Source organism: Drosophila rhopaloa, unplaced genomic scaffold, assembly GCF_018152115.1.
Source record: "Drosophila rhopaloa isolate 14029-0021.01 unplaced genomic scaffold, ASM1815211v1 contig_167, whole genome shotgun sequence".
In the NCBI taxonomy this organism is placed as follows: Eukaryota; Metazoa; Arthropoda; class Insecta; order Diptera; family Drosophilidae; genus Drosophila; species Drosophila rhopaloa.
Genome location: NW_025335047.1, coordinates 6,901,906 through 6,913,565, shown reverse-complemented (window position 1 = coordinate 6,913,565; position 11,660 = coordinate 6,901,906). Strand labels below are relative to the sequence as shown.

The 11,660-nt window shown below is 37.2% G+C and overlaps 1 protein-coding gene across 1 annotated transcript in view; it reads left to right on the top strand.

Moving 5' to 3' along the window:
• The first annotated feature begins 2,188 nt into the window (after window positions 1-2,188).
• Window positions 2,189-11,660, top strand: part of LOC108050873 (headcase protein) — an 84,025-nt gene continuing 74,553 nt past the window's right edge. Inside the window, 1 exon segment of the mRNA XM_044458740.1 lies at window positions 2,189-4,600. Within this exon segment, the coding sequence (XP_044314675.1) occupies window positions 3,378-4,600 (1,223 nt within the window). The 5' untranslated portion in view covers window positions 2,189-3,377.

Sequence of the window (11,660 nt, the reverse complement as noted above, 5' to 3'; positions counted from 1 at the left end):
CTTGCGCCTCTGCTTCTTCCTTTTCTTATTATTATTTTATTTTTTCGTTATGTTATGCATTGGTCATTAAAATTAGGTCAGAGCCGAATGGAACACAAAAGCGAAATCCTTGAGAATTATAAAGCTGCGATGACAACAACAACAAACTAGTTCAGCTCTCTTTTGTTCTCTTTCTGTGTTTTTCTTCCTCTTCTCGGGTTCCTTCGATCCTTTTAGCTAGAACAACAAACAACCCATATACGATGTTATTACGCAATGGCTGCCGATCTGCCAACCTGACTGACTTAATTATTATATCAGAACCCTCCTCTCTTCCCTTTTCTCCTGTTCTTTTCTTCCTGGCAGGTCACCAGAAAAAAAAATGGAAACTGCGCAGTTTGACTCGAAAAATAATTGGAATTGGACCTTGACTTTGCACCACAGACCCGAAAGAATAGAAACCAGGATCTTGCGAGTCCTATAAGAAATCCTCCCCCTTTTCCAGTTTTTATTCCACACGTGCCCTTGTTTTGCTGTTTTTACCGCTTCCTCTTATTCGTTTTCGCGTATTTTTTTTTGCAACACGCGCAGCGGGAATTTTTATATAAAAAAGGGAGTCAGGAAAATGAGGGAAAGAGAGGGAAGGATCAAGAGGGGAAGAGAAGGAGGGAACAATACATAAAAGCGGGCGAGGATACAATAAAAAAGGCTCTACGCAGAAAAGAATATTTCGGTTTTGGCAGTGCAATCAATACCCTACTAAGTGAGTAACAAGAAAATTTTAAATACACAGAAAAATTTCAATCAAATTTCTAATAGACCTTAATAAAAAGTGTTTCAACAGCCCAAGTTTTTCCATAGAAATCAAATATTACAATAAATCAAATCTAAGACCACAAAAACTTTCCAAAATGGTTTAAAAAAATGAAATACGATTTCCGAAATTACAGGGTACATCAAATCCAATTTTCCCCATTACCTGCATTCTCTTTCTTATTTTGTCTCTGCTGTTATTTGTGTATTTTTTAATGCCTCTTTTATAACCGGCATTCGCATTGCATTGTGTTTGTAACTTTGTGAATATGTGTGTGCCAACACATAGGGGATTATATACAAATATAAAATCGCAATCGAAAAGTGCGAGCGAGAGGGATAGTTCCGCCAAAGAGAGATAGCAAACGGGTATTCCATTTCCACTGGAATTAAGAGATTAGCCAAGGAAAGCAAAAGTGCGCTGCAAATTCTCGGGACTCGGCAACCCTGTTTTTATTTTGTTTATTTTGCCGGTTTTTTGCACAAACACCAATGCAAACATTCATGCATGGAGGACAGAGCAAACTTGTTCCACGTTCCAAGTGGAAGTTCAGTCGAACATGTTGGAGGGGAAATGATGGACTTCGAGCACGCTTCAAGCCAGCTTCAAACCAGCTTCGAACCGCAACGAAAGTGAATTTTTGCAAATTATTTAGGGTTCCCGCAAATGCAATGAAATGGGTATCTTAAAAATAGTATCCGACATTTTAAAAATACCTAACAAAAATGGGATGAAGGTAAACATAATGTACATGTATTAAAAATATTTCAAGCTTATTAAAAAGCGATGTGAAATAACTACAAGAAATGCTTAATAATTTCTTTAACGTAATTGGATCCTTAGTCATTTTAAATACATCAACTAAACTGTGTGTGATAGGTTTTTTAACTTTAATGGGAATGGCTAAAATACAATTTTTTTACATTTTTATTAATTTTATATTTACATTTTTTTAAATAATTCTCTTAAAAATGTACGGGAAATCCAAAGGAAACATATCTACATAAGAATCTTCATAAAAATAGCACTTAGTGGCGTCACTTATTTTTTGGGCCTATAAAATAACTCCAACCTTAACTTTTCATCCCCTTTTTCTCCATTTTCCCCCACTATTTTCCTTTTTAGCGCCAAAATCTGTTGAATTTTCCGCCGAATGAAAAGCCAGCGGTTGGCGGCGGTGGTGGAAAGTGAAAACCAGCCAACCACCACCCACCAACCCCCAAAAAAAGCAAAAACGAAGTGGAAAAGCGAAGGAAAGAAAACTCCAACTTCGCTGCCAATGCCAAGCAGCGACGCCGGCAGCGCAGTCGGCGCACCTCTGCCGCAGTCGCCGTCGACGCGCGATGTTCGAACGGTGTTCGCAAGCACAGACCCAAAACAGTTCGAATTTCGCCGTCGAGCTGGTTGGTTTTGTCTTCTCTCTTCGCTTAAAGAGTGCATTTTCTTGTGTTAACAGTGCGTAAGAAACAGTGCAAAAAAAACAGAAAAACTGATATGTAAGAAAAGGGAAACTGCCGAAATTTATTTATCCTGCGTATAAACTTCAATCGGAAATTTTACATCCAAGTCTCGCGATTTTTACTTCTTTTTCCTTTCGTTTTGCCGGCGAAAACAAAAAGCGGCAAAGGAGAGGCGACAAAAACAAAACGCAAAGCGAAGCAAAATGTGAAAAATTGCCGAACATGGCGCCGCGTGTGTGAAAGAGAGGAGAGAGAGACAGAGCGAAGATAAACAATAGAAACAATTTTTGATACTTAACGTTCTACAACAACAATAAACTCAGCTCAGGTACAACAAAAAAATAAAGAAACAGACTGCGTAACGGGAACTTTTTCGAAATATTTTTGATACACACAGAAAGAGGTGTACCATTTTTTAACAAAAACACGCATAATAAAAAGCAATAACAAATACAAGCAATTACCAAGGTAAAAATAAAAATCCTGTCGGAAAATCAAGCAATCGAAAAAAAACTTAAAAGTAGCCGAAAAATTCTAATGACAAAATCACACAACAAAATATGCATTTATTATACAAACTAAAAATAAATTCACACAAATAAATATACAAAACAGGAAAGTTACTCGGAAATTTAACAGAAATAGACGTTTAAAAATTAAAACCATTTCTCGCAAACCACAAAATCTTTGACTTTTGTCTGCAAATTCGCAAAAATAAAAACATCAGTCGAGTCACCTATAAATTATAAAGTAAAATTAAAGTCCGCAGAAATCGACAAAAAAAACCAACCCAAATTATAAAACTTTTAATAACAAACCAAACAATAATAAAATTGCGAACTCACTGGAAATACCCACGAAATCGGTTCAAAAATTCTGAAATCGGTTCAAAAATAATTCCCCAAAAATAAAACACTGGAAACATTCAATATAGTATATACATTCGAGGCATTTATAGACCACAAATCACAGCATAATTTCCAAAAAAATCAACAAGCAATATTTTCAAATTTTCAAGTACTGGGAAAAATGCTTATCCGAAATAGATATTGAGGATTTTCGAGGAAAGCCCAACCAAATTTTTAGCTGCAAAGAGTGCATATCTAGAAATAAAATACAAATTTATGGCTCCGCGTCGCAACAGCAATATTAGCAGCAGCGGTAACAGTACCCAGCAGCAGCAGCAACAACATCAGCAACAGTTGCAGCAGCAAACCCAAACGCAGCAGCAGCAATTCCTGCAGTTCTACGCGGAGAACACGAACTCTGCAGGCGTTTTAATGGCGCCCATGCAGGGATCTGGGGGCGTTGGAGGGGGCGTGGTTCGCTGCTGCCTACCCAGTGGAGATTGTCGAAAATTGGATGCTTTGATACCCTTGAATGAGTTATCCTTGGCGGACTGCATACGAGTACTCTGCAACAATGAGAACTGCAGTGCAGGTCAATATATGCATCGCGAGTGCTTCGAATTGTGGGAGGCGGGCGTTTTGCAGACCCTCAAGGCTAATAGTAGAGCTCGATCCTGGTCGGAGAGGCAACGCCTTCAGCATTTGTGGACCAAAAAGGGTTACGAGCTGGTCCCCAAGGCCTGCAGCTGCAAATGTGGCAGAGGACAACTGCGAAAGGATCTCGATTGGGTGGCACCAACCAATCAGGGTGTAATATACCTCAATGGAACTGGTAATCGGGGTAATCTGAATGGAAATTTGAGCGAGGACGATGATAAGAAGAAGGCTAAGAAAAAGAGGAACCGTAATAATAACAACGGAGGCGGAAATTCTAAGACCCCACTCAGCAACAACAATGGTAATAGTTATGGCGGACTAACGCCCAATCCAAATGTGGGTGTTATAGGGTCGGGTTTGCCTCACAACAATGGTAATACCAATACTGTTAATACCAACAATGGCCCTTCGGAGCTTCTGCAACCCAGTGTGGTGGCCACTTTGAGCAATATCCTCAATCCGAACAATGTCCTGGGCCTGGATTTAAGGGCAAGAGCCGGCAGTTTGTCCTCCAGTGGAGCTGGTAGTGGTTCCACATCGCCATCGGCCTCGCAATCCAGTGCAGAAATATCTGTATCCCCTGTGCAGCAATTGCTGCAACAGCAGCAGCAACAGTCGCTGCTCATGCAACCTTTGGGTCCCGCTTTCGGCAGCAATCTTCAGAATGGATTGGGTCTGTCGAAGAACCTTCTGATTGCTTCCCAAAAGCAACAGCAGCAGCAACAGAACTTGACGGCTTTGGCCAACATCAGCAACTTTAAGCCATTGGCCAGCTATGAACAGCAGCAACTTGTGCAGCAGCAGAAGAACAAGGAGGTCGAACTCTATTCCGAGCGAGTGCGGTAAGTCTAAAATTATATTTTTAAAATGCTATAAAATAATGGTTAGAAAAAATAGTTTAAACAAAAAGTATCCTAATTCCATGTTTAATTTTTCTAAGACAAGTAAAGTTTTGGTTCTATAATTTTATTCAAACATTTGTCTATACTGATATCATATGTTTTCTTTGTCATTGAAAATTATGGACATATATTTAACCTCTAAGGAAAGGACAATTAAATAAGTAAATTTGGATAAACAAAAAACTATTTGAAATATTATCATTTAAAATACTTTTTTTTTGTTGAAACCCGAAAAAGGGGCCAAGGGGCGAAACAAGGAAGGGTGAAATGTGTGTAGCGAAATTCCCCAACATGTGGTTGGGGCACATGGGCAATTTCAATATTTATTCACAAAACTTTTATCAATTACACTAAACGACAAGACCAGCCAAGCCAAGCCAGGCAAAATGTTCTTCGAATTACTTTGCAGCTGCAAATAAAGTATTTCGTTATAAAACTTTTGGAATCAATAAAAGAATTTTTTATAAGTCTGTTTTATAACAATAATTAATTTTTTTAAATTTATGTGTAGTTGGCAATGATTTTACTCAAAAATAAGAAATGACGTATTTCTTCGCTAGAAATTCGTGTGGGGCAGAATATTATCAATAAAAAATTCCAATTTGATATCAGAGTGATTCGATATTCATAGTTCCTTTATCGTGTTGTACAGTGTTATCAACAATTGACGCGTTTGTTTGCCCATTTTTCGTTCGTTTGCCGGTTCCATAGCTTATATAACCTTGATGGCGGAACAGCTGCAAAATACAGACAATATTTGCAGAAATATTTAGTAAAATGCGCTTTTTGTTTTTAAGAAATTTCCGAAAATGTTCTTCTTAAGGAAGTTGACGATTTTTATTGTTTCAGTTGTTAAAATAAATACATGCAGTCTCCCCTATTTCAGTATAAGCGTTTTCCACTTTTTCTTTCGATCGTACTGGCATTTTAATTTTATTAAAGTTCTCTTTTATTTATTTTTTTGCTTGTTGCTTTGGGTCAAGGCTTCTCCCTTTTCTTTTGTAATTCCTGCTTCTTTCATTCTGAGTTTTTCTTTTATTCACCATCAAAATGATAAATTATTGAAATTTATATGCTGCCTTTTAGCAACAGACATGTAGCGTATGGCATGTTTTCCACATGGGCTCTTGCTCTTTATTTATTAACGCCCAATTTTAATATTTCCGTTTCCAAAAGCTAAAAAAAATATTATTTATTTCATCGCGATAAAACAACAACGAAAGAGCCAAAAGAAACAGAAAGATAAAAACACGAAAAAGAATTAGATCGCTTTTTGTTTTTTTTTGTGTTGTTGTTTTAAACGCGATCTTCAAGTTTTTAGAATCTCAACCCCTCACTCTCACTCTCTATCTTTCTTTTTCTTTTGCTGGATTGCCCTCTCTGTCTAAGCTGAGAACTTTGTTTTGCCTTCTATGGCATAATTCCATTCATTCTTCTGGTTTTCGCTCTCTATCTTTCTCTCTGTTTTTGCAAACTTTTCAAGGTCACGATATTTGCTTTATTTTATGTGTGTTTTTATACCCTAAAAGAGGGTATTCAAATTGTGTATTAGCTTCGTTTGTTTTTTTTTCTTTGATCGTTTTTAAGCTCCATTTCTATCTCTTTTTTCACTCTACGCCTGCAATATCTCTCATCTTGCATTCTTTTTCATTCTTGCTTATCAGCAATTTTGTTTGTGATGATTTGCGTTTAATTCAAAAATAAACGTCAACAAAATTGTTTATCGCTTTTTGGTTTTTTACTTTTTATTTCAATTCTTAATTTCTTGTTTTGTTTGTATTTTCTGGTGTTTATTTTTAGCGCCACACGCGGCCCATTTTTATTTTATTTAATTTTTGCTTGTACTGGTTGTTGTTATTGTTGTAGCTGCCACGATAAACAAACTTTGCTGATTTAAAAGGTGCGCTAAAAAAAACACAAAAAAAGTTCTCACCTTTCCCTTTAAATTTTCCATCTCTGTTTAATGAATGAATGTGTCAGCTCTCCCTCTTTCGCTTACACTCTTTTAACTTGTTTTGTCTGCCGGCATATTTGTGTTTTTCTTTATTTTGTGTTTGGCGTTCAATGTCAAGGTTAAGACACATTTTATGTATTCATTTTCGGTGGGTGGATGAGGCGGAAGTCGGTTTGTTTTTGTGCCTTTTCAGTTTCCCGACTTTTTTGCAGAAAGCTCTTCCTGTTCGCTTCTCTCTCTCGCTGTCTGCACATTATTATATATTATCCGTAGGCCCAAAAGTATCGTGTGGGCGTAGCGTTCTCCCCCTATTGTTTGTAATTTTCACCCCATCTCCAAATAATGGCGTAATACTTTCTCGAACATTCGAGCTATAGCGCGCACAACTGAAAATAAATTGCGAAAGGCACGCCGAGAATAGAAAAACTGCAACAATTTGCAACTAAAAACCATAAAGTCAAAGTAACAACAAAGTCAGCATCTTGAATTTACATACCGAACGCTACAGGGAGTCTAAAGGGTGTGACTATTCGGTAGATTTAGACAGAACGGCGTAAATTATAATAAATTTATGGTGGTATATTATCTATATGTATATATAATAATCTAATAGAAAAGAAATATAGATATTTTAGAGGTTTTTTAATATCTGTATTTGATCTATTTAAAGTTCAACGCGAAGGGGCTCAATCCTAAGTCTATATGCTGACCACTATACGATGGGTATAACATAATACTTATTAATATTTATTACGGTAAATTACGAACTTTCGCTTTACATTCACTCAAAGATCTTAAGGTATTCCCACAGTCGTGACCAAAACTACTGCCTGTTATTTGTTTTTAGATCAAATAATATGCCAATCCCCCTTTTAAGCGAGTGGTGGTGATATGGTGTGAAAAACAAAACTAAAACGAAAATTAACAACTTTCGCACGACTTTTGTTGTTGTGACTACTGCTACGAAAGCGAGATAGCTAGTGGCCGGAAGATTTAAAGAGAGCGAGAAAGAGGTAGAGATATCCATATCGGTGCATAGTTTATCTATCGGCCCAGGCGTTCTGTAGTAAATATGACTGAATTATAGTCATGAGGCGTAGCAAAAATTTCATTTAAATTCTGTTTTTGTTTTTCTCGTTTGTTATTCGCCACTACCCGTCCGTTTTCATAACCCCCCTCAGCTTTGCGATAATTAAGCACGTTCCAAAAATTGTCGTCTAGACTTGAAGCATAAATTTCTGCACTGTAAAATTTTTAATAACGCGGAACCCCATTACATCCATATCGATTACGATTGTTTTGTTGGTTTTTTGTGAGGTTAGCGTATTGGAATAGGTTCTGTCTGATTTCTGTATACTCTGTGTAAGGTTAGGTTTCACTTTTCGCTTGACGATGATAAACAAACAAAAGACAAACGCAGACGGGGGCAGCGGAGCATGAAATGAAATGGTGCGACTTGGATCTAGTTGGCATATGCATACATTAACTTTACAGTTTGCACAGAAAAAAAATATTTTGCTTTTTACTAAAATCAAAAGGGCAATCCCTTTAAAAAGATTTTGAAACCCAATTTCTAATTCATATTTCCTTAAAAAGTATCAAAGATATACACAATAACTTACCTAAGATTATTTTATTATTTTGAAGTGAAAATAAATATTTATGTTTTCTGTTTGTGTAGTTAATATATTTAGGTGTAGGGACCATAGGAGACCTTCAAGGGGATGGGGAAACAGAGCAATTAACGACCTTTTTTTTGGATAGCCAAATTGAGGAAACATTAAAAGCAGCGCCACGTTAGACACGTTTTGTTCTTTGGAAGCTTTGTTGCGGACACGCTGAGTAGTTTCATCACAACGGGTGACCACTGTGGAAGACTCCCCCACAAAATTTGTAACCGCATCCAAATCTGCAAACCCATTTGCAAATTAAAGCGCATAACGATGTGTGGGCAGAAAGAGAAATGTTAGAGAAATGGAGGAGGGGAAAAAGCAACCTGGGGAAAGGAGTGGTTTAAAAGGGGAGATGAGGAATCCGGGGAACTACTCACCTTTTGTTGAATATCAAATCAAGTATGCATTGCTTACGCGTTTTCCACTTGGCCCTCTGCCCTCTCAACCGCACAAGCTATTAATGAAATCTTTGCCAAAACGACACGCACACTGAAACTTAAATAAACATATGCACATCAGGGAACGTATACAGTGGTTGCTAAAAGTGTTGAAACAAGATAAAAAGTTTTTTTTTATCTAAGTGACGACATATAGAGAAAACTCTAGCATAATACGAAATGCAATTTTAAAAGATTTTTAAACAAGTTTATTTGATTTTTTCACTAAATAAAGAACAGTAAACGTGGTATAAATGTTATAAAATCTAAAATTATTCCAAATTATTCGAAACCAATACGAAATCTACATATTTAACCACAGTATCTGGTGCATTGCAGCAGTCTACAAACCCACACATCCAGTGGGCGCCTATCGAACGGCGCATGACTCTCCGGCGGAAAGTTCCCTCGACGTCATTATTGTCGTATTTTCATTGCCAACAGACAATGCCAGGGCAACTTCATCTCCTCCTCATCCTTTTTCTTTGGAACCTCCTGCATTTACCACCCACATCCGTATCCACACAAATATATACATATATACACATGTGTGGCTCCATCCGCAGGCTTTTTGCCAACTTTAAAGGCTTCGTTGGCTCAGCAGTTTCCGTCCCTCTCCCCATCGTTCTATCTCACTCTCTTATGCAGAACTTAAATCTACACACAAAACAATTGGTGAAAATATTTTATGTTTAGAAGCCTTTAGAAAAAAAGTTTTCATATTAGAAGGATCTTATAGATTTGATGTATTCTGGGTTTCAAATTTCAAAATTTCACAAAAATATTTTTTTAATTATAATAAAAAAACTATTTTTGAGTATTTCAAGAGCAATAAGATTTTTTGCAGTGCACTGCCACCCTTTTCCTACTGCTTGCTGCACTGCTTCCCCATTTTTGCCAGCATGGTGTCCTCTGTTGGTTCATAAGCCAAGCCTTAGGTGTGTGAGTGTTTATCTGTCTGCCTCCTGTCTGTCTGTGTGTGTGCTTTTAGGCTTTTGTGTTGTGCCATTCAGCCAAATGAGAAAGAGAACCCCAACTCCTCCTTACCCCTCTCATTCCCACTGCAGGCTGAAATTGCAATCAATATTGTTGTTGTTGTCGAGCAGCTGCCAGACACAAAAATAAAACGCAACGTGCAAAAAAAAGTGAAAAAAAGAGTGGAAACAGTAAAAACGAGCCTGGCGAAATGAAAGAGCAAGGATGAAAGGTATGGTATGGAGTGGGCGAAGGGGGCGTGGATGAACAAGTTGAAAAGCGAAAAGTAAAACAGAAAACAGAACAGGAACACAAAACATGAAATGTTTGTGCAAATGAAACAAAACTGTTGTCCTGCTCCTTCTTTCCTCTCACTCTCGCCTTATCTGTCGGTCTCTTTCGGACCCAGCTGGAGTTCTGATTGGAACTCTCCTGCTGCAGTTGGGATCCTATCGGAGTATACTGAAAAAAAGTGGGGTAATGTATAAATATTTGATGGCGTACTGAATATTTTAAAGGGATTCCCTTTATTAAATTAGCAACAGCCTAAATTATTAAATTTTAATATTGAAAGGTAACAAAACAAAAGAAAACTATGAAATACGAAATAATTTGGGGAATCCAATATTTATTATAACAAAATAATAATTTAACTCTGAAGAACTATTTAAATTTCAAATATTATTTTCACAAGCTCGGTATTTTTCGTAGTGCATGTTATGCATTCGGACTGCATTGCCTGTGTATATTTGTGTGGAAATGTTTGTTTTGTTTCCTATTTGATATCCATTAAAACGATTCCACATTCGGCGTTTGTCTGCTGCCCCTGACCCTGTCCCAGACAAAACTCCCTACTTTCTCCCCCTTTCTCCATTTCTCCAACCCCCTTTATTTTTGCCATTCAATCTGATTGCGAATGCATTCAGCCTTTTGTGGGCGTGGTGCCCCCTGAACTGTAGGAGGATTTTGTGTTGCATTTGCAATTTGTGTCCCTTGCAGTTCTTGTTCCTCCTTTTTTGCCGCTGCCACTCGGTTTCTCATGTTTATTTGTTTATTAGTTGCAATTTTAGATTGGTGAGGGGCATAGATAAAATGGGAAATGTGGAGGTCGAAATTGAAAATTGACAGTCTGGCAGTTTTTGCAAGATTTGAACCCTTGCCATTTTTCCATTTCCCCATTCAAGTTTTGACACCTATTTAATCACAGTCTCTTTTGCTTAGCCATGAAAAATCCTCAATTACTCTTTTATATTTTTTTTCCCCATTTTCCCTATCCTCTAAAAGGAGTCAGACAAGAGCAACAAATGAAGCTTAAATTTTAATCGTCACTCTGACGATAATGTTGATGATTCTCCTTCCCTGCTCTTCATCTTATTTTTCACGCTTTACCCGTCTCGGTTTCGGGTTCTGCAGTTTCCTTTTCTTCATCTGCTCCATGCATCCTGTCAAAGGACAACAAGCGGCGAGGACGTTTCGACGCCGTTCAAAGTCATTTGGTTTTATGATTATTAGCTTGTTTAGTTCTCTTTCTCCCATTTGATATACCCTGTACTTCTGGGGAAAGATTAGGTATTTAGAGTTTTAGGACTTAAATATATCTCAGTAACACTTCAAATTATTTGTTATATGTAAATTACTTCCACAGTTGGGTAGATATAATCCTTAAAAAAATATTTTTTTTTTTTTACTAACTTAGAATACAAACAACTATCAAATTTCAAAATCTAGATTCTGATAATGTGTGCAGGATATTTTTAAGTCTTCACTGTTTTTCTCCCACATTTTTTCTAGTAGCTAAAGCTGGTATTTTCTGTTTTTTTTTTGTTGGTGCGTATCTGAAGGAAAACATATTCTTTATGCTTATATAATATCTATTTAGTTGCACTCAGGCAAGTGCTTACCCCGCCCATTTAGTTTCCCCGTTTGTTGCTTGTTTGTTGTTTGTCTGTCCCCATTCTTGC